Genomic DNA, 23,991 nt, shown 5'->3' on the forward strand with positions numbered 1-23,991 from the left:
GTCATGTCCGCTATTTATTAGATTAATCGAGTACATCGTACAGCGTATGAACTGCTCGCTATTCTTGTGGTTGGTGTTTTCAACCGCTATTTTGCAAGCAGTTCTGAGTTAAAAAAAACCAAGTGACGTGGTCAATGACGCTGCTGTATTAATTATGCACTCCCTTAAAACGCCCGTTTTGACCTTTAAGCACGCCTGCGTTCGGATCTCCACTCCCCGTTTTCAAGCACCTTCCCCTGTTACCACCCACATATGCCTCATTCTGTCACTCAAAATAGCAGGCCCTCGCTATATTGCGTACCAACGATTTTCGGCCGCACTGACTGGTTCGCGCATGCGTACTAAAAACCGTACGCATGCGCAGATGTGCGAACATCGCTCGGAACGAGCGTACTGCCGCTAGCGAGTGGCTCTGAATGAGGGCCCTTGACTTCTAAATCTTCATCCTGCATTTTGGGGTCAATTCAAATGTTGCGTGGGAGGTGATTAATGAGCGCCCACTTATGCAATTCAATTGTTTGGGGCGCTCACTAATTATCGCCCTATTCACGCCCTATTAGACCGAATTTAGCTGTCCGTGTAAATTGGCTATACTAGTCTAAAGTTCTGGTTAGGACGCCCTAACTTCGGTTAGCAAGCCATAACCGCGGGTTTCTCACACATTTCTGCTCGCACCCTCCTGAAGGTGCAAACAGATATTCCGGCTCTGTCGGCTATAGCGCTCAGGCGAAGCAGCAATTTAATAGCTCCGTCGCGCACCTTTAAGAAAAAATTGCCTCCAGAAAAATAATTGAATCTATTGCTTCCTGATGGTGGTCATAGTTAAATGTTATGGTACTAAATTTTGAAAATAAAGTTCTATTTAAAGAGTGCACATGTACTTGGGATTTTTAAAGGTATTTTTACTGAAACAATGGGTTACAACTTTTAAAGTAAAGTTTTATTGCTCATGAAAAACATACAATTTTAAATGTATAATTTGTGGATACTTAAGTTGTATGGTGCGTGAATAAATATATATATATTTTACATTTTCTATTCCGCACATGTACTTTTAGTCTATCCTACGCTGCAAAGCCTATTATTTCACTAGGTCTATAGGTGTGGCTTGTTCATCCAGAAAGATGGTAACACATTGGAGTGTAGCTCGTAATCGCTTGAATTGCATTGAGTACTTTTTACCTATAGAATACTTATTTGAAAAACATAAATTTTTTTAGTAAAATAATAGAGCTGCTTACTACAAATATCGCTGCAGAGTTTAAATAAGAGTATCTTAGAAAACAAACTCTGTGCACGGACCCTGATCTTTGTCATAATTAGTAGTTTTTGCATATGGTGCACTTTTACTTCTGGCAGTATGGTGATGATGCAGTGGAGTCTTATTTTTTTTATTTTTTTTTTTTATTACCAGCCCCCTCCTGTTACTTTGCTACACATTTATATTCTTATAGCAAACATGCAAGATCAGTGGGTATTAAGTTAGTTTTGTACTTGTAATTTGGTGTTACTACTTATTGAAGGGGTATATGTACAAAGCCTCGAAGAGAGGATGAAGTACCAACCAATCGGCTCCTGTCATTTTTCAAACATGGCCAGGTACACCTCAGACTGATGCGCAGATATTTTGCACCATGTTCGTATCCAAGTAGCCCTCAAGTTTGAAAGATGTCAATTTCATGTACATGGCTTTGAAGGTGACCATTTAATTGGTTATCGCTCCCATCTAAAGTGACCAGTAGCTAATTCAATTGTTTTGAGTGACAAACCCTGAGGCTGCAATGATTGCGGATTTCTTCTTCAGGATCCATAGGGCTCCACAGGGGAGACAATGGGGTGTGGGTGAAACTTGTAGGACAGGACAATAACAGCAAAGCTTTTCAATCCCAGGATGCTCCGGTCCTTCCCCCTTATATCCTGCCCACAGCCTGAGGGCAGGAGCTGGTTCACCATTTAACAGTGGGGCTGCTATTTTTATTTTTTCATTTTATTCATTTATTTTACTGCTGAGCAGAAGCACAAGACAATTCTTTGGACGTCTGCACTGCTGCTTCATCACCCCTCCGCGGCGTTGTGACACCAGCCCTCGGCTAGGTACTCCCTGCGGGGCTCTGAGAGGGACCTAGCTAGCAAGGCTCTCCGGACCCCAGACTGCAGCCGGGACTCAAGGGGACAAGTAAGGCGGATCCCAGCTTGCGGGGACCCGTGTATAGTGCGCAGTCTTGCATCCGGTCTTGAGAGACAGACCAGAGGCGCTGATGTGGACACCGGTTCGTCCAAGACTCCACGAGAACACCAGGACAATACCAACACTGGTGCAAAGCACGATTTAAGGCCGGAGGACCCGGTGGTTAACTTGAGCTCTCCCTGCAGCCCCTCCCCCAGCTCAGGGCGCCATCGCACTGCGGTCTTGCTGCTCTTCCCTCACCCTCCGCCTCCTTTGAGAATCATGGCAGCCATTTTCTGCATTCAGGTCTCCGGGAAAGCATGGTCCAGTCTCCTCATAAACCTCCCACAAGGACCAAGTTTATATAGCACTATATCCTACCAGCCACTACGGTCTGTGTAGTTGATTTTAGTACCCATTGCAGTTATATTGTATATTCAGCATTTGTATGTGACTTGTGCTAGCGTTGATGTTTTTTTTTTTTTTTTTTTCCTTCTATCACTGTCAGCTTATACATTTTCCCTTTATTCTACTACAACCCTGGCTAAAGTATAGGGGGTTCATTGTACCTCACATCTCCCTATGTTTGTGAGGGCTATCACATACTATCTATTGCTTTTGCGCACTACACTGTGCCATATTGCACATACATCTGAGTTGCTCACTGCACTATCATATTGTGTTACATTATTCTTTCAGCTATGTCTAGAAGAGGCAAGAATAACAAGCAACCTGCTGCTCCCACTCTGGTGTCTTGTAAGTCCTGCTCAGCAGGCTTCGCTTCAGAGGACCTCATCCAGGATGGTCTGTGTGCATCTTATACTGCCTCGGGCCCATCAGTCATGGTGTCCTCTCCTCAGGACCCACCCTGGGCTACTTTTTCACAGGTGCTGGCAAAAATTGCGGACCACCTAACTGTCCCTCTGGTAGCTCCTCCTATGGGATGGCCACAGCAGGTACTCCCTGCAACTCTTTTGCCTCCCCTATGGGTAGACGTACTTTCTACCTCAGTGCAGAGTCTGGCATATACCTTTCAACAAATGCTACAAAAGGAGAGACCCTAACTTACTAAACCTACTAAGCGTGCTGTTATCTTTCCAGTCCACCCAGCTATCAGATTCTGAATTATCATCTGGGGAAGCAGAAGATGCAGATCTCTCTCTCTGACTACCCCTCGGGAGACTAGGAACCCTCCTCTAAATTGAATATACCTTTTTACTTGTGATAGCTGTAAAATCTATTCTTCAGATAGAAGACAGAACCTGCTCCTAATGCGAAAGTCAGTATTTAAGCGACAAAGGATAGTTTTACCAGAGTTTTGTCACACTGATCAGCTCACTGATCGTATGAGTGAGGCATGGAATATGCCCAGTAAAAGATTTCCGCTTCCTAAACGTTTAAGTTCCTTTTACCCTCTTCCCGCTACTGATTGCACTAAATGGGAAGTTCCCCCAGCAGTGGATTCCCATGTGGCACGTCTGGTCAAGAATGCTACCGTACCTATCTAGTGTTCACTCTAGCTCCGGCTGCAGGTAGGGCGCCGGAGCTAGAGAGGGCACTTCCGTGCGCCCAGCGTCTATTCACCGGCAGTGACCGGGTCACCGCACATTTCCCCACCCGTGGGACACTGCAACCCGCGGGTGAAGACTGCACCCGCAGGCTGTCTTAGCGGTATGAGGGCAGGGCGCTTTTTTGCCCTCCAGAAAGAGGGCAGTGCGTTTTTTGCCCTCCAGAAGGAGGGCAGGGCGCAGCACCGCACTAAAACAGCCTAGCGGGAACGCTACCTATCCATACTGCAACCTCCTTGAAGGAAACTACGGATAGGAGGATGTTTGTCTAAAATCTACATACTCTTACCGGAGCGATTACTCGTCCTACTGGGGCTATGGCCTGGGTGGCAAAAGCCATTGAGAGTTGGGCAGAGTGCCTAGAAGAGATATTTTCCTCTGATGCTTCGAGGGAACAGCTGTCAGAATTTGTGGGTTTTTATTTGTCCACCTGCCTCTTCAGGATTTGACCACAGGTTCTCAATGGGATTAAGGTCTGGGGAGTTTCCTGGCCACAGACTCAAAATTTCAATGTTTTTTGTTCCGAGCCACTTAGTTATCACTTTTGCCATATGGCAAGGTGCTACATAATGCTAAAAAAGGCGTTGTTCGTCACCAAACTGTTCTTGGATGGTTGGGAGAAGTTGCTCATTGGAGGATGTTTTGGTACCATTCTTTATTCATGGCTGTGTTCTTAGGCAAAATTGTGAGTGAGCCCACTCTGTTGGCGGAGAAGCAACCCCACACATGAATGGTCTCATGATGCTTGACAAACTCCAAGCATTGATTAGGCAAGAATGGTGGCCATCAGTCAGTATGTGGCCCAGAAGTTGATTGACAGCATGCCAGGGCGAATTGCAGAGGTCTTGAAAAAGAAGGGTCAACACAGCAAATTTTGACTCTTTGCATAAACTTAATGTACTTGTCAATAAAAGCCTTTGAATTTTACTTCAGTATAACATAGTAACATCTGACAAAAAGATCTAAAAACACTGAAGCAGCAAACATTTTGTGAAAATCAATACTTGTCATTCTCAACTTTTGGCCATGGCTGTACAATGCTGCATGCAAGAGAATATATGCATTTATTTTTGCACACGCCAAGTGGGAACATATGCAGCTGTTTTGTGTGCAACTCTGATGCATTTTGTGCAAAATATGCTTGTACTTCTTTATCCTGTTAGAACAACAAAAATAGGTTTACATGTCTGTTTATAATGTCATGATAATGAAAACTTTGTTTTTTTTTTTTTTTCTCCAATAGGAGTTGCAGCATGAAAACATTGTGGCTCTTTATGATGTCCAGGTAAGATGGACTAATTTGTTTTTTTAAATTCCCTAATATATTATGCAGGACAAAGGATGTGAATATACAAGTAGAGGATTCTATGCTCATAACAAAAGTCACACTCCCATGTTCATGATTTCTCCCAGACCGCTCCTAACCTCTGGAATGCCCTCCCTCCCTTGCTCCATGAGACTCATCCAAACTTCAACTGTGCCCTTAACTTTTTTTTCATTCTAGCTTACCCACCCCTCCTAATTCTGCAGTCTCTGTCCTATTCTCCCGTTGTGTCTACCCATATCCCTTGTAAACTGTCTTGTCAGTTTTATCTCGTTGTATGACCCTACAGCACCCTTGTGGGGCTTTATAAAAGCTAACATTTCTTGTATAAAGAAATTTTCTCCTTCATCCACCAGGGGACATTGGAGCCTCAGTACAATGGGGTATAGGAGTGTGTTAACCGGGAGCTGGCACCTTTAAATAAAAAACTACTGGTAGCTACCTCCTCCCCCTCCATACCCCCCACCCCCCCCCCCCCAGGTCAGTCTAAAAAATGTGCCCTGGAAGCTGGACTTAAGCCTCTTAGGGCTCTGAAAAAATACTCAAGCATTGAGGACAGACAGGCAGCCTACTGCCCCTGTCTGTCTGCGACGAGGGAGCTGCCGGGAAGATCCTCACCGCTGCTGCATGCGGTTTGCGCTGAGGTCTCCTGCTACAGAGACCTCAGTCTCTAGGGTTCCCAAAGATGCACTGCATGCAGTGCCCGTCGCGGGACCTAGTAGCCTATGCCCGCCGCCGGCAGCACAGGCAGGGCTAAGGTTAGTGTTTCCTGGCTCCCTGGTTAGCAGAGGAGCCAGGACATGTATTTAGGCGGGCATTCACAGTGCGCTCCGCTAGCGCTGAGAGCGCCATAGCGGGGGGGGGCGGAGCCTAAGTTTCCCTTCTGCTCCTGCCTCCCGCTTCCAGAAGGACGCTGGTGGCCATTTTAAGCACAAGGCACACGCACTACAGGGTGGAGAGAGAGCTGTGCAGGAGTCAGGCTAGTACTCTGTGTATCAGCAATTGCTTTTTTTATTCTTGTTATCAGCACTATTCGGTTAGCGCTGCAAGCATTATAGTTTTATCTCCCTCTGTGCCCCTTTCAGGTCTCTGTGTGGTGTGATTGAAAAATCTGTTATTGCATTACTGTCCTTTTCTCTGTGTGTGTGTGTGGTGTCTGTAACAGACATGTCTACCAAGGGGTCTGAAGCAGCACAGAAGTCTTTTTCATGCAAGACTTGTGGTGAAAAATTCACACAGGGACAATCTAATGCTTCCTTACTGTGTGATAAATGTGTGTCTTTACCTCAGGATACTAATCTTGAATTCCAGCCTAGGTGGTCTGAACAATTGACTGCAGTTATATCAAATCTGTTATCAGAGCTGGAATCAGCTCGTAAGGACAGGGAGAGGCTGAAACAAACAGCAGATGAACCAGATTGGGCTCGCTCTCTGGCCAGATCTGTGGAGGGACTTACAAAAGTAATGTCCCAGGCCCCACCTGCTTCTTCTTCTCCTGCTCAAGTCCTTAGTAAGAGATTGATTCATAATCCCTTACACTGGGATGAGTCAGATGAGGAGTTGCAGGACACTGAAGAGGGCGAGGTTCAGGAAGAGGAAACTTACATTCCTGAAGACCCCGAACCTGCATCTCAGGGCGTAGATGCTTTAATTTCAGCAGTACGCCAGGTGTTGCATGTAGAGGATTTAGAGGTTACTGAAAAACCATCGATTTTTGGTAAAAGATTTAACAGTCTGTTACCTTTCCAGCATCTGAAGAGCTGGATGAGATTCTTTTTTCTGCATGGAAACACCCAGACAAAAAATTTAAAATTTCTAAGAAATATCTGTCTTATTACCCTTTCCCACATGACAGTAGGAGATTATGTGAAACTCCTCCAGCAGTGGACCCGTCAGTAGCCCGTCTTTCCAAGAAAACGGTGCTTCCGGTGCCTGGCGCGGTTTCCCTAAAGGAAACCTTGGATAGGAAGATGGAACACACATTGAAATCCTTGTATACAGTTGCAGGGGTTTTGATGCGTCCAGCACTAATCAGTTGTTGGGTGAATAAGGCCATTGAAGCCTGGGCGCTGCAGCTGGCTGAGGGGATTAAGACAGGTACGCAATCTGACGACTTAATTCAGTTAGCCGAACAGATCGCAGAGTCTGCTGCTTTCCTCGGAGAAGCGTCTAAGGACATTTGTAATCTATCCGCCAGATCTTCAGCATTCGCTATATCTGCTAGAAGGGCTCTGTGGCTGCGTCAATGGCAGGCAGATGCAGAGTCCAAGAGAGCGGTAGAGGCCCTTCCCTTTACTGGGGAGGTACTTTTCGGATCGGAATTAGATAAGTGGATCTCACAAGCTACAGGTGGGAAATCCACTTACCTACCATCTGCAGCTCCTCCTCCTACTAGAAGATCTTTGGCAGGTCCCTCCTTTTCGATCCTTTCGTGCCTCTGGAAGATTTAGGGGGGTTCCAGAGGAGGTCCGACCTTCTCCAGAGGTTCCAGAGGCCGAGGTACATCTTCAGCATCAAGCGCCTCCAATACTCAGCAAGACAAGGCAGCTGCCAAGCCTGCCGCATGATTTCCTTCCTTCTCATTTGGGTGATCCCAGGGTTGGGCGCGCCTTTTACGTTTCAAGGACATTTGGATCCAGTCTTGCCAGGACGCGTGGGTCAGGGACATCATTATTCACGGCCTGAAATTGGACTTCAGGGCCCATCCTCCTTCTCCTTTTTTCAAAACCGGTTTACCTCTGGCTGTAGAAAAACGAGGAGAAATTCTAGGGGCAATACAAAAACTGTTATTGTCCCATGTAATAGTGAATGTTCCGACCCATCAGAGAGGTCAAGGGTTTTATTCCAGCCTGTTTGTGGTGCCCAAGCCGGACGGCTCCATGAGACCCATACTCAATCTCAAGGATTTAAACCCTCATCTTCGATTTTTCAAATTCAAGATGGAATCTCTCCAATCCGTTATAGCGGGTCTCCACAGGAACGAGTTTCTGGTGTCCTTAGACATAAAGGATGCTTATCTCCACATCCCCATCTGGCCCCCCCATCAGGCCTTTCTTCGTTTTGCGGTCCTAGAGTCGGATTTTCAATTCCAGGCCCTACCTTTCGGACTTTCGTCAGCTCCAAGAGTCTTCACAAAAGTTATGGCGGCAATGATGGCCCTACTGCATGGTCAGGGGGTCGTCATTGTTCCATACTTACACGATCTATTGATAAAGGCCTCTTTGGAAGCTCGGCTGTTGAGGGACATTCGCTTAACTCAGAGCATCCTCCTACAACACGGTTGGATACTAAATTTCAAAAAGTCCTCCCTGATCCCCACACAGCGTTTACTATTCCTGGGAATAATACTGGACACAGTGCAACAAAAAGTTTTCCTGCCTCAAGACAAGGCTGCCTCCATTCAGCATATGGTGCGCCTGGTCTTACAACATTGCCGAGTGTCTGTGCATCTCTGTATCCGCCTTCTGGGGAAGATGGTGGCGGCCTTCGAGGCGAGTCAGTATGCATGATTTCATGCCTGTCCTTTTCAATTGGATCTCCTCTCCCAGTGGTCAGGATCCCACCTTTTTCTCCATCAGAGAGTTCTCCTGGCTCCTCAGACTCGAACATCTCTCATTTGGTGGCTGAACCCTTCCCACCTGCTGGCGGGGAAAAGGTTTGCGGTGTGGGATTGGACCCTCCTCACCACGGACCCAAGTCTGAGGGGCTGGGGAGCAGTGACTCTGGGAAAGCATTTTCAGGGGCACTGGACACAGCAGGAAGCCAGATTGCCCATAAATATCCTAGAGTTGAGAGCGGTATGCTCTCCAGCTGGCGCATCCGCTGCTGGAGGGGCAGGCAATCAGAGTCCAGTCGGACAACGTCACTGCAGTGGTGTATATAAACAAGCAGGGCGGCACAAAAAGCAGAGCCGCCATGAGGGAGGTAACAAGGATTCTGCTTTGGGCAGAGGAATTCGCAGTAGCGATTTCTGCGATCTTCATCCCAGGAGTAGAGAACTGGGAGGCCGACTACCTCAGTCGGCAGGACGTTCATCCAGGGGAATGGTCACTCAATCCTCAGGTGTTCCAGCAACTAACTCTGAGGTGGGGCTGTCCTCAAGCCGACCTTATGGCGTCAAGGTTAAACCACCTGCTACCAGTTTACTACTCCAGAACAAGGCATCCACGGGCAGCTGCAGTGGACGCACTGACGGCTCCGTGGAAGTTTCATTACATTTACCTATTCCCTACGTTTCCGCTCATTCCACGCCTGCTTCAAAGAATCAAGCGGGAAGGGATCAAGGTGCTTCTGATAGCACCAGATTGGCTCAGAGGAGCGTGGTACTCCCAGATACAGAATCTGTTAATAGACGAGCCGTGGCCACTGCCTCTTCAGGACGACCTCCTTCATCAGGGCCCATTTGTTTATCGCAACTTAAGGCGGCTTCGTTTGACGGCCTGGCTATTGAAAGGGCCGTCCTCAGAAAGAAGGGTATTCAGTCTAGTGTAATTCCCACAATGATTAGGGCTAGGAAAGAAGTCCCTTCTCAACATTACTACCGCATATGGAAGACATATGTGGCTTGGTGTGAGAGACGTAATTCTCCTCCTTCAGTCTTTAAGGTATCACGTCTCCTTCTTTTTCTTCAGGCTAGTCTCACAGCAGGCCTTCGTCTGGGTTCATTAAAGGTACAGGTATCCGCTTTGTCCATTTTCTTTCAGAGGAAATTGGCTTTGCTTCCGGATATACAGACTTTTCTCCAGGGAGTTGTGAGGATTCAACCCCCCTTTGTACCTCCCACAGCACCATGAGATTTGGTGTTGGCCTTCCTCCAGTCTGATACTTTTGAGCCATTACAGAGAGTGGAGATAAAGTACTTAACCTGGAAGGTGGTTCTGTTGTTGGCTCTCGCTTCGGCAAGGCGTGTCAGAACTCAGTGCTTTATCCTGCCGCCCTCCTTAACTTATTTTCCATGAGGATAGGGCGGAGCTGCGTACTCAAAGGGCTTTTCTTCCCAAAGTGGTGACAGCTTTTCATATAAACCAGCCATATAAACCAGCCTATCGTGGTTCCGGTGTTTAAGGATGACTCTTCCAATTCAAAATCCTTGGATGTAGTCAGAGCACTCTGGATTTACGTTGACAGGACTGCCTCCCTCCGTAAATCGGATGCTTTGTTTATTCGGTTTGATGTGGCCCGTCCAGGTTGGCCGGCCTCCAAACAGACCATTTCTAGATGGATTCGCTTCACTATCAGGCAAGTATATGTGATGGCTTCCAAACAACCACCGGGTCCTATTACGGCGCATTCTACGCGCTCGGTAGGTCCTTCATGGGCGGCTGCTCACGGGGTTTCCTTAAACCAGCTTTGTAGAGCAGCCACTTGGTCAGGCACGCATACCTTCCTACGATTCTATCATTTTGATACTTTTGCGGCCTCTGCTTCGGAGTTTGGCCATGCGGTGTTGCAGGGGCTCTCAGCGCTCTCCCACCCGGGATGTAAGCTCTGGGACGTCCCCATTGTACTGAGGCTCCAGTGTCCCCTGGTCTATGAAGGAGAAAATAGGATTTTGGTACTTACCGATAAATTCCTTTCTCCGATTCCACAGCGGACACTGGACACCCACCACTACGCTGTTCTGCCTGCATTGCTACTGTTTTTACAGGTTCAGATGCTAGTTTGCGTTTAATGTTGTCTGACTGACCTGTTCTTGTTTTCATGTATATGTGATTAATGTAGCTTTTCTGTCTCCTTCTCCTTACTTTCCAGCTCCCCTGGGGCACAGTTGTTTTTAGTCTGACTTGGGGGGGGGGGGGGGGGAGCTAGCTACCAGTAGTTTTTTAATTAAAGGTGCCAGCTCCCGGTTAACACACTCCTATACCCCATTGTACTGAGGCTCCAATGTCCCCTGTGGAATCGGAGAAAGGGAATTTATCGGTAAGTACCAAAATCCTATTTTTTCTGTCATGCTATAATTTTACTATATATTGTTTTAGGATTTTTTTTTTTTTTTTCTTGTAGCTTCGAATTACTGATTTTGCTACGTTTTTTTTTTTTTTCTTTAATACCTAAGGGGGAATTTGATTATCCTTGTCATGCGGGGAATTGCTATTCAATTAAATAGCATTCTCCCTGTACGGTAAACCAGGGGTTAACACGTTCTAACCCATTGATTCCATTTAAATTGCAGAATCATTGGTCTTCCCTGCTTGTTAACCCCCAAAAGAGTGCTTTTTCTCAGTTGTCTTCAGGAGCTACAAGGAAAAGTCCACCTCTGTAGTTTGATGCGAGGGCAAATCCCGTTGATTGAATCTCCCTGCACTGGTAATTGATCACATTGCCCCCCCACCCCCCCTAGTCTTTTCTTGAAACTGTTCATTTTTCCTTTGCTGCATGGCATGGGTTTGATGTCCAGGACTCGTGCTGTATGGGTAATACTTTCCCCATCTGCCAGTAGCTGTTTTGAATAAAACTCTTGATAGTTTTGGCTGTGTTCAGTAGCTGATGATTGGGTGGATTCATCGTGCCTGTGTACCTCCAAAGGCAGAATTATTGAAGTTCTACTAGCCTAGGAAGGTTAGGTGTACAAATTTATTTTTGAGTGGAGTATTTATTTTGTGTAATTAAGCATAGCAATTCTGAAACAATGTAATTGTGATCCTTTTGAAGCTGTAAGTGAAAAAGTGCACTACTGTCTTGCAGGTAGAATTCCCCGTAGCCAGGATCCTTACTTAACCTCTTGCCTGGAAATTACCACTTTCTGTGATATAACAGTGGTCTAAGATAAATGGCTTAAATCAGTGGTTCTCAAACTGGGTGCCGCTGCACCCTGGAGTGCCTCCGGGCACTTGCAGGGGTGCCTTGGGTTGATGGTCTGGGACCAAATCAAATTATTTATGAGCAGTGCGATATGCAAAACCAGTGCTTGTGGCTGCCAATAAAAAATGTGTACAAGCAGAATCACAACCCTGTCCACCACCACATAACTGAACCTAAGGATGACCGCGAAGCACAATTTAATCATTTTTTTTTCTAAATTTCGCAAAAAGAAATCTTTAGCCTACGGGTGCCGTGCAAAAAATGCTGATACTCTAGGGCGCCGTGATTTAAGAAAGTTTGGGAACCCCTGGCTTAGATTGTAAACTCAGTCCTGTACAATGGCACTTGATCTGGGTGGAAACCTTTTTCTCTTAACCCACCATGTTAGTTTTTTTTTTTTTTTTAAAGCACTTTGTAATTGTCTCCAGTAGATTGGTCCAACAATTGTGCTATGATTTGCAAATTACTTTAAAAGTTTGTTCATTTGTTATAGCAGGGCTTTTATTACAGAGTCTACAAAAATTGGGCTTTGGGGCCCAAGAGAGACCGAATTAGTTTCCAATTATTGTCTTCAATTTTTGAAGGAAGTCTGTATGAGAGTCATGTTCTGTCACAATTTCTGAAAAACAACTGGGAACCTAATAGTTTCACATATCAATGGTCTATGTAATGTTGGTGAATGATAGTTGCTGCGAATATAGAGAAGGGAATCCTGAACGCCATATGTATGTACATATATAAGCACATCTGTCTGATCGCCTTTATTTAATGAACTTATTGTGAACCTTTTGTAATAGCTTGACCAAATTGCTTAACTCTCAAATATATTTGTAATGGGGCTATTGTATCGAAATTTTAACCAAATGTCAGCAACAACCCATGCAATCCACACATGTAAAGAAATCAAACCATAGATGTCCATAAATTAAGTTATGTGAAATGACGCAGGGAAAAAGTATTGAACACGCTTACTGAAATTATTTAATACTTCGTATAAACGCCTTTGTTGGTAATGACAGCTTCAAGACTCCTCCTGTATAGAGAAACTAGTCGCATGCATTGCTCAGGTGTGATTCTGGCCCGTTCTTCCACACAAACCGTTTTAAAATCTTGAAGGTTCCGTGGGCCACTTCTATTAACTCTGATCTTTAGTTCTTTCCATAGATTTTTAATTGGATTCAAGTCAGGTGATTGGCTGGGCCATTGTAGCAGCTTTATTTTCTCTCTCTGAAACCAATTGTGTGTCCTTGGCTGTGTGTTTGGGATCCTTGTCTTGCTGAAATGTCCATCCTCGTTTCATCTTCAGCATCCTGGTAGATGGCAGCAGATTTTTATCATGAAATGTCTTGGTACATTTTTCCATTCATCCTTCCTTCAAACACATGAAGTATGCCAGTACTGTATGCTGAAAAACAGCCCCACACCATGATGTTCCCACCTCCAAACTTCACTGTTGGTATAGTGTTTTTGGTGCGATGTGCAGTGCCATTTCTACTCCAAATATGGTGTGTATTATGGCATCCAAAGAGTTAAATTTTGGTCTCATCTGACCAGACTGTATCATAGGCTTGTCCAAATGTTGTGTAGCAAACTTTAAACAAGCTTCAACATGCTTTATCTTCAGCAATGGATAAATTGTATGGTGAGCGTGCATACATGCCTTGCCGGTTGAGTGTATTACTTATTGTTTTCTTTTGAAACAATTGTACCTGCTAATTCCAGGTCTTTCTGAAGCTCTCCACAAGTGGTCCTTGGACAACTCTTCTGATTCTTTTCACTCCTCTGGCAGAAATCTTGCAAGGAGCACCTGGTCATGGTCGGTTTATGGTGAAATTATGTTCTTTCCACTTTTGGATTTTGTGCTCACTGAAACATTCAGAAGCTTAGAAATCCTTCTGTAACCAATGCTATCAGTATGTTTTGCAACAATAAGGTTACGAAGGTCGTGAGAGAGCTCTTTGCTTTTACCCATCATGAGATGTTTCTTGTGTGACACCTTGGTAATGAGACTAGAGATGAGCGGTTTTGGATTTCAGAGATCCGAACCCACCCGAATTTAACAGATCCGAGTCGGATCCAAGCAGGCTCAATTTTTTTTAAATTTATTTTTATTTTTCCCCACCTGACTCGGATCTCAAACCGAGGCAAAACTATAGAGTCTGAAATCTCGCAGTTCGCGAGCTTTCGTCTCTCTGATCAATGTAGTATATAAGTGACCACGCGACGGACGCCATTTCACTCCGGCTGTGGAGACTGAACAGGGAGGGTGGGTACTGTAGGGCTGGGAGAGGTGCTGGTGCTGTCTGCTGTGTCCTGGGCTGGTGCTCATCCATTCTGGCTGGGCTGGCGCTGTCACTGTGCTGTCTGCTGTGTCCATCTGGGCTGTTGCTGATCCGTCTGTGCTGTCTGCTGTGTCCTGGGCCAATGCTGCTGATCCATTCTGGGCTGGTGCTTTGCTGACTGCTGTGTCCATCTGGGCTGGTGCAGAACTGCAGATACATCTGGGCTGGTGCTGTGTCCATCTGGGCCCAAGTTCTGGACTCGTATATAGTAAAAAAAATAAAAATAAAAAAAAATCAATCGGTGTCTCTTATATTTTTCTGTGTGTGCATGTTAGGCTTAACCGCAGTACCGCACGAGATCCAGCCAGCAACGCAAGTTGCAAACTAGTGCTGCCCGACACCAGTCGTGCTAAAAAAAAAAATCAATAAGTGTCATTTATATTTTTCTGTGTGCGTGCGTTACGCTTAACCACAGTACCGCACAAGATCCAGCCAGCAACGCAAGTTGCAACCTAGTGCTGCCCGACTCCAGTTGTGATCAATCTGTGCTCTGGGCCCAAGTTCTGGAGCATAACATTTTTTTAAATCAATTGTCTTTTTTTTCTTCTAATAATTGTCTGTGCGCATGTGCGTGTTAGACTTAGCCGCACAAGATCTAGAAAGTCGGCAACGCAACATAGTGCTGCCCGAATCCAGTCGTGATCAATCTGTGCTCTGGCCTCAAGTTCTGGAGCTGAATATAAAAAAAACAAAAAAATACATTGATTTTTATATATCTTTTACTGTCTGTGTGTGTGCGTGTTAGGCTTAACTGCACAAGATCCAGCCAGCAACGCAAGTTGCAAACTAGTGCTGCCCAACTCCAGTCGTGATCAATCACTGCTCTGGGCCCAAGTTCTTGAGCATAAAAAAATTTAAATCTATTTTTTTTTTTAGATTTTTGTGTGCGCACAACTGCACGTGTGTGAATTTTGTAACCGCACCTTGGCTACACTATTGGTGCTAGTGACACTGCTTAAATACCGCAGAAAATATGGAGGGCTGTCATATGACAGGAGATCAAGGCCAAGAACCACATGTTGTAGTTGCCGCCAGCAGTGCAAGGCCATCAACTTCCTTGTCCTCTATGAAGGCCCATGCCCCAGGCCTTAAGTCACGCCATCGATATGGTAAAGCTACTACTGAAGTTAAGAAAAACAAATTTTAAAGGAAATTTGCCTTTAAATAAACAAAAAATTGGAAATATGCCATTCACTACACAGAGTGGCAAGGAAAGGATAAGGCCTTGGCCTTTCTATAGGAAGACTGCTGGTTCTGATGGCCCTTCGGAAAAAAGAACTGTGTGCCCTGAGAAATTTAAATCACAAATCTCCGAGGAGAGTGCAAGTGTGTCCGCGGTTGCCATCTGTGACCCAGACCTAAATACTAGTGTACTGGAGGATCCTCCTAAGTTTCAACATTTGTGTGCCCTCTGTAAATTTGGGGAAGGGCAGTCAACATCTTGCAGACATAGTCATCAAGGAAGCTTCTGTGGAATTGCAATGGAGGAGGAGGATATTTTGGTAGTTGAAGGTTCTAAGGATGATGATGAAGATGTTGGCGATTTGGATGTTGATTAAGACGTCCTTTGTGTAAGTAAGGCAACAGCTGTTGCCCCTGCATTGAAAAAGCCAAAGCCCATTGTTGTCATGCCGGGACAAAAGACAAAAAAATCCACTTCTGACGTGTGGAATTATTTCCACCCCGATCCGGCCAACAGTTGTCAAGCTATATGTGTCCATTGCCAAACAAGAGTGAGTAGAGGGAGGGACCTAAACCACCTAGGAACCTCCTCCTTGTTACGTCACTTGGAGCGCATTAATCAAATATCAGTGTTTGGCGCCAAGTTCCAAACTCAAAAAGTAACAAGTCCTGTATCTCCTACCTGCTCGCTCTCTGTGAGTTCCAAGTACCTTCAATCTCCAACACCAACACATGCATCAACATCCTCATTCGTCATTGGGAGTAGTCCTGCTGCATCCAATGTTGGTATTCAAAGCATGATTGACTCCTATCCGTGATTCCTCAGAAGGATCCTTGATGACTACGCCTGTTTCTGCTGCTGTTGCTGTCAGTGGATCTTCATCCCAGAAGGGGACCAGGAAGAAGACTACTTGTAGCATATCCTCCAAAAAAACAATTAACTGTCAAACAATCGTTTGTAAGGTCAAACATGTTTGACAGCAACCACCCAGTTGCACAGTGGATTACTGACGCCATAACTATGCTGGTATTAGATGTGCGTCCTGTATTCGCCATTATTGCAGTGGGTTCTCAACAGTTAATTAAGTAATTAAGGTGCTGTGTCCTCTCTACCAGATCCCTTCTAGATTCCACTTCGCTAGAACAGCAATTTCAAGTCTGTACAAGGACATTAAAAAAAACCTTACTAATGTCCTCAGAAATGCCATTGTACCTACTGTCCACTTGACCACTGATATGTGGACAAGTGGGACAGGGCAAACTAAGGATTATATGACTGTGACAGCCCACTGGGTAGGTGTATTGCCTGCAACAGCAGCAGCAACATCTACTAAAAGATAGCTGATACAGAGGCAGGCTACTCTGTGCATCACCGGTTTCACTAAGAGGCATATCGCTGAGAACCTCTTAGAAAAAACTCAGGGAAATCATTGCTAAATGGCTTACCCCACTTGGACTCTCCTCGAGATTTGTGACTTCGGACAATGCCAGCAATATTATGAGAGCATTACATGTGGGCCAATTCGAACACGTTCCATGCTTTGCTCACACAATTTGGTGGTGCCACGTTTTTCAAAATCTGACGCGCTCGTGCAGGAGATGCTCTCGGTGGCCCGCAAAATATCCAGACATTTTAGACATTCGGCGACCACTTGTCGAAGATTGCATGACCAGCAGGTACTGTTTAAATTTGCCCTTCCATCAGCTGAAGCAGTAGTAGATCGGTGGAATTCTACACTCTATATGCTTCAGCGGATGGAGGAACAGCAAAAGGCCATCCAGGGCTATACAACAGACTATGACATAGGCCGTGGAGGGGGAGTGCACCTTACTCAAGCGCATTGGAGAATAATTTCCGTGTTGTGCAAGGTACTCAAACCCTTTGAACTTGCCACTCGTGAAGTTGGTTCAGACACTGCCAGCTTGAGTCAGGTCATTCCCCTCATCGGACTTTTGCAAAAACAGCTAGAGAAAATGAAGGAGGAGGTGAAACGGAGCGATTGCGCAAAGTATGTCGGACTGGTGGATCAAGCCCTTGATTCACTTAACCAGGATCCACGAGTCGCCAATCTATTGAAATCTGAAACATATATTTTGGCGACCATGCTGGATCCTAGGTTTAAGACCTACCTTGTGAGTTTTTTTTCTAACAGACCGAAATCTAAAACTGTGCAAAGAGCTGTTGGTAAAAAGATTGGTAGCTGCAGCCGCATCTGAAACTCCATCTCCTCCTTCAGTTTGTGCAGCTGCCAGGAAAAAACTAAATTTTCTTCACAGCATGCCTGCTGGTCATGCAGATCGTTCGCCATGGTCGGGCCTGAGAGATCTGCCTACTAGTAACTTGTCTTCTACCGTGACTGTGTGATACGGTCTCCATTCACAGAATGGTGGAGGACTATTTCAGAGATAACATCCTAATAGGCATGTCAGACAGTCCCTTTCAGTACTGGCAGGAAAAATAGGCAATTTGGAGTCCCATACACAAACTGGCTTTGCATTACTTAAGTTGCCCACCCTCCAGTGTGTACTCCTAAAGAGTTTTCAGTGCAGCTGGCAACCTTGTCAGTGATCGACGTAGGAGGTTACTTCCTCAAAATGTGGAAAAGATGATGTTCATTAAAATTAAATACAAATTCTACAAGGAAGACCTCTACCAACAATTACATCCAAAAATTACAGAGGCGCCTATGGTGGATTCCAGCGGGGACGAATTTATATTGTGTGCAGAAGAGGATGTACACACTGATGAGGATGACTAGGACGACAACGACATCTGATGTTGTAATGTAAAGCCAGTTTGTGTATGGGATCATTTCCATGTCCAATGCACATTGGCAGCTTGTTTTAAGGGGGTCCAAACAAACCAATCATTTCAGCCACAATTGGCAGTCCTTGTTGCTGAAATGTTGTTTTGTTTGTTAAACTGTGAATGTCCTGTTTCATATACAACAAAAGGGGGGGTGGGAGGTCCCAAGGACTATTTAATCTTGCACTTTTTTCCTTTCCATTATTAATGTTATGGTTGTTTTAGGAACCAATGAGTTGTTATTAATTTATTAATTTTACAGCCAGGGTCTGCACCAATGAATTTCTTTGTATTCGTTATTCAGCCAGGGGCTGCACCCAGTGAATTGTTTTTTAATTTATTATCAATTTTACAGCCAGTGGCTGCACTAACTATCAATTCTTCAATCCTCAAAGGTATCCCAACCATCATCTTTGCACAGTCCTCAACTCTATTAATAATTATGTCAATCACTTTGGAGCCAGCAAGCTGCATGCAACCTTTTGGCCCTTTTAGATGAAAAAAAATCAATATTGTGAGGTGGTCAAAATTGACTGGAAACGAATGGAAATAAATGTTACTGAGGTTATTAATACTGTAGGAATAAAAAAGGCCCATTTTACGTGATTTTTAAGCTTTTTTTTTTTTTTTTTTATGAAAAAAATCCAGATCCAAAACACAAAAACAAAACACGGTGGTGAGGTTTTTGCAAAACCAATCCAGTTCCAAAACCAGAACACGGGGGTCGGAGCACATCTCTAAATGAGACACCTTTTTATAGGCCATCAGTTGGGACTGAGCCAGCTTATATTAATTTGCACTGACAAGGGGCAGGGTTGCTTTCTAATTACTGATTGATTTCAGCTGGTGTCTTGGCTGTCCATGCCTTTTTGCACCTCCCTTTCTTCATGTGTTCAATACTTTTTTCCCTGTGTCATTTCACATTATTACACACAATTTATGGACATCTGTGGTTTAATTTAATTGCATGTGTGGAATGCATGGGTTGTTGCTGACATTTGGTGAAAATTTCATTACAATAGCTCCATTACAAATATATTTACTGAGAAAATTGTGTTCAATACTTATTTCACCTGCTGTATGTATATGTACAGTGTATGTATGTATATGTATGTATATATATATATATATATATATATATATATATATATATATATATATATAAAAATTAGGGATGTGCAGGCTCGGATAGGTTCGAGTTTGCACGTGGAGTTCGGATTTTTCCCTCCAAAAAAACGGAACTCAGAACGAGGCAAAACGTCATCTTACATGGACGAACATAATCATTCCTGGTCTTTTGTCCAGGAATGATGATGTTCGTCCATGTAAGATGACGTTTTGCCTCGTTCTGAGTTCCGTTTTTTTGGAGGGAAAAATCCGAACTCCACGTGCAAACTCGAACCTATCCGAGCCTGCACATCCCTAATAAAAATAATGAAATATCAAAATTTTTGCAATATACGTCTTCTTGACTATTGATATTTCCTGAGTGCCGCTGTATTTCTTCTTGTATATTTGGACTTACAACACAGAGGGCACCAGAATTGTTGCTTTCTGATTTGGAGTGCGGATTATTCCTATTTTATATAATATAGATAGAGATATTTATATATATATATATATATATATATATCTCTATCTCTATCTCTATTACACACACACATCTATATCATCTCTGTCTTAATAAAAAATTTGAGTAGTGTATGTTGCGATTCATAATCCCTGCATTTATCAGTGCTAATTTAATAAGCAATATATTGAAGTTGTCAAGGAAACCTTATGATCAGTTCATATTGAGGGGTTTATTTACTAAGCAGTGTCAGGATACAGAGTGAAAAGTGATAAGGTTCCAACCAATCAGCTCCCAACTGTCATTTTTCAAACACAGCCTATGAGATGGTTGTTAGGAGCTGATTGGCTAGCACCTTATCACTTTTCACTCTGTCTCCTAACACTGCTTAGTAAATGGACCCCTTAGTTTGTTTACTCCTCACAATTGCAAATTTATCTTTGAAATACCCAAACCTTGGTGAGGAATGGGTATGAAATACCGGCCAGCGGTTCGATTCCCGTCAGCGGCAGCATGACAAGAGCAGAGTTAGAAGCAGCGGAAGCCCGACAGCGCTGGAAATCCCGATCGTGGATAGGTAAGTATGTACTAACCTAACCCTCCTTAGGGGTGCCTAACCCCTAACCACCCCCTTCCCCGCTGCCTAAGCCTAAGTCCCCCGGGGCGGTGCCTAACCCTAAGTCCCCCCGGGGGTGCCTAACCCTAACCCTCCCTCCCCCTAGCCTAACCCTCCCGGGGGGGTGCCTAACCCTAAGTCCCCCCCCCCCCGGGTGCTGTCTGCTCGCGGCGCCCAGCATCACTACGATCGGGATGCCGGGCGCCAGTCTCCCGGCGTCGGGGAACTGCAGGCGTCTACATCTAGACGCCCGGCATTTCACCCTTGCCGGGATATGACAGTCGGGAAGCCGACTGCCGGTATTTAGGCAGTCGGCTTCCCGATAGCGCTTCCCCTCGGTGAGCTAGTCCTCCTCCCTGTTAAAATGTCTCTTTTATGGTTTCATGCTGACCTTGAGAGTATTTCATGTGACTGGCTGAAATGGTATATGTGCACTTGCAAGTTATTTTGCCGTTTTCCATGTATAGTGTTTATAGAGGGTTAGGACTCGTGCTGCATTCAGCTGGAACGTTGCCAGACTGGTGCATGTCTGTCATGAGACTACTCATAGGATCAGTGTCCTATTTTCAGGCCAGTGACAAGGTAGAAATATGATATCTTGTCTTTTGGAGATTAACTATGGGACTTTTGGAAAACTCAACCTACAGTATCCAGATGTGTTTTAAACAGTGTTGTTGTTAATCTGTTCTTTGGGTAACGGAAATACTCTAATATATAGAATTCTACGGGAAATGAGGACAGTATTGTTTTCCATTATCCAAGATATTGTGACAATAAAGAAAAGCAAAGTCAGGTGCTTTAATTTTTTTTTCTCTCAATTTAAAAAAAAAGTTTTGTTTTTTTTTTTGTTTTTTTTTTTTTATATTTCAAATCAACTTGTTAGGTTTTTTATACTGTGTGAAACCCAACATTTATCTATTTGATTAGCCGCAAACTGCCAACAAAAGCTATTACCTTAAGTAGATTCTGCTAGCACCTCTATAGACTGCGAGCAAAAGCCATTTGTACATTGTCTGATGTACTAATTTATTTTTTTTTAATGCAAAGTTGCTACTAGGTTAGAATTAATTATACAGTAACTTGAAACAAATAACCAATCTGTTTATTTAGTTAAATGAGTGTCACAAACAGCTTGTTCTTAAATTCTTAAGGCCCCCACACGGTGCGTTTTAAAAAAACAAAAAAAAACTATTTAGCCAATTTCGACTGATTGGAACGTCAAATCGTTTAAAAAGTGCCGTGTGGGCATAACTATGTTGCTGATTGAGGTCGCTGATCATTTGAACCTGCAGAAAAATATCGACCATTCTTTGACGATTTTGCACACATCATTTCGTGTTTATGAACGATGCGATGGACGATATGTTGTCACTTTTCCTCCCATTATTTAAATTCCAGCATCGTGAGGTTGTTTGCTACAAATTATATATAGTTAACGATCTGCAGTCGTTAACGACTGATCTATATTGTTTGATCGTTGGACAATCGTTCCATGTGTAGGCGCAATATCGTTTGTCCGGAAGTGTTCAGGAGTTCAAGGGAAATGGCAAACGAGATTGGATAGTTTGCAAATCGTACCGTGTGTGGGGACCTTTTACTGTTCAATGGTAAACTCTATTGAAAATTATAAACATACTTTTGACCAAACTTGCTTTTAATTTGCCGCAAATGTTACCTGATTTTATGTAATTTGTAGCCAACCAATCTCATGATCCCAGTTAAGTCAGCTATTCCACTCAAAGAAAAGCCTGCCGCAAGCATGTACAGTATGTAAGCTGGATATATTCTATTGTGTGCACACTGCCTTGACTAAATGTTTTTGTGTACAAAATGTGCATATCCCCATAGCATTCTGATTCATTTAATTCTCCATCGGAGGAGGAAGGAGCACTGGGTTTGCCTTGTTTAACCAGACCTCCAGTCCAGGCACATAATTATTTTTTTTTGTCTTTTCTTTTTTATTTAGGGCAACATGCAGTCCTCTACTCCCTAGACCACAGGTCATCAAAATCGGTCCTCAGGACCCCAAACGGTGCATGTTTTCCAGGTCTCCTCACAGATTCACAAGTGATTATAATTCGCTCCATCTGTGGATCTTTTGAAATGTGTCAGTGAGTAATGAATACACCTGTGCACCTGCTGGGTGACTTGGGAAACGTGAACTGTGTGGGGTCCTGAGGACCGAGTTTGAGAACCACTGTCCTAGACTTTACCCCTAGGCCTCTGCTATGAATTAAATGGGATATGGTACTCACACTTTAGAAGTGTTCTGTTTTATGTGTCTTAGGAGATCCTATTGGGTTGTAGCTGGAACAAGAGGTGATAGTGTTCTATTTCCAAATCTAAAAAAAAAATCTATAAAGAAAAATATGAAATCTAGAGGAACACCATTATTTAACACTGCCGCAGCTCCCATCCAGAGTGACCGGGAGCAATTCAATTGTTTGTTCTGATGGGTGCCCATTATTTCAGCTCACATTTTTCCTGAGGTGGTGAGCAGAAATCAACCCAAAGCTGGGATTTTGGGCACCCAAATTCATAATTTGCACCTAGTAGTTTGCACGGGTTTAGACATGCATGATAAGAAATGAATGCCCGCTTGCGCCCTTCATCAAAACTATTAAATTGCCTGTTTTGTACCTATTACATTTCGCCATATGGTGCGACTAACACCACATGGGTAGTGATGCAACCTTTTTTTGTAAATCGCATCAACGCCACATGCAAAGCTGCTCAGAGTACAAGGGACACTACTTTTGTTGTATAAAGCTGCAGATTAAACCTGATAAAATTTGGTGAGAGGAATATTGCCACTCGTATGGGAACCTCTTTTTTTTTTTTTTCTTTATATACAGATTTGCGATGTACAGGATAACGCTCACAAGTACAATTGCTACCAGCCCCAGTGGTGACTGTACGCTTGCAATATAGTTTTGTTGATTTAGTGGTGCGAATAAGGCACAAATTTTAAGAAAAAAGACTCTTGTTGCAGCTAAGTCATAAACACCGTGGGGCACCAAATGGGGCTGTTTGGTGTGATTAGAGCAAAGGTGCATGAGTAAAATATAATCTAGTATTCAAACCCCTAAAAAGTCAACACCTGAGAAATGTAAAGCTGGTCACACATCTAAAATCTGTCAAACCAACAAACTAGTTCATTGGTTGGAATGAAAATCTGGTAACATATGGGAGTAAATGATGATCAGCAGTTTGCTCCTAAATACCAGAAAATAGATGAAAATGGTCGTTCAGACAAGGTAAATGTTTGATCTAAACAATTTGTTCAAACAGTTTTTAGTCCATTTTCCAGCGTTTGGGAGCAAATTGCTGATTGTCATTTGCTTTCATACCTTACCAGATTTTCATTCCAACCAATCAACTAGTTGGCTGGTTGGACAGAAAATCTTTAGATGTGTGGCCAGCTTTATAGTCTGCTACTTGCAGGTATCAGCAAGTTTCCAGCAAGTCTGCTCGATGTTTGCATGGTGCACCTTCTCTCCATTCTCAGCCACTGAACTCCAACTCTGTTGCTTCAAAGTGATAGTTGCCTTCTCTGTGGCTTCCCTCATACAGTCTCTTTGCTCTGACTCTACCTAAACATAGTCAACCCTCAAA

At 44.0% G+C, this 23,991-nt stretch overlaps 1 protein-coding gene across 7 annotated transcripts in view; it reads left to right on the plus strand.

Moving 5' to 3' along the window:
* Window positions 1-23,991, plus strand: part of ULK2 (unc-51 like autophagy activating kinase 2) — a 140,649-nt gene that overhangs the window by 15,259 nt on the left and 101,399 nt on the right. For 5 of the 7 annotated variants that reach the window (XM_088446362.1, XM_088446366.1, XM_088446363.1 and 2 more), the window contains exon 3: window positions 4,979-5,020. In XM_088446362.1, the coding sequence (XP_088302488.1) occupies window positions 4,979-5,020 (42 nt within the window). Of the gene's footprint in view, window positions 1-4,978; window positions 5,021-11,231; window positions 11,366-23,991 lie in introns of those variants that run through there. The other 2 variants (XM_088446367.1, XM_088446368.1) reach the window with 2 other exon arrangements.

This window comes from Taudactylus pleione, unplaced genomic scaffold (assembly GCF_031769625.1).
Source record: "Taudactylus pleione unplaced genomic scaffold, aTauple2 ptg000397bl, whole genome shotgun sequence".
Taxonomy (NCBI): domain Eukaryota; kingdom Metazoa; phylum Chordata; class Amphibia; order Anura; family Myobatrachidae; genus Taudactylus; species Taudactylus pleione.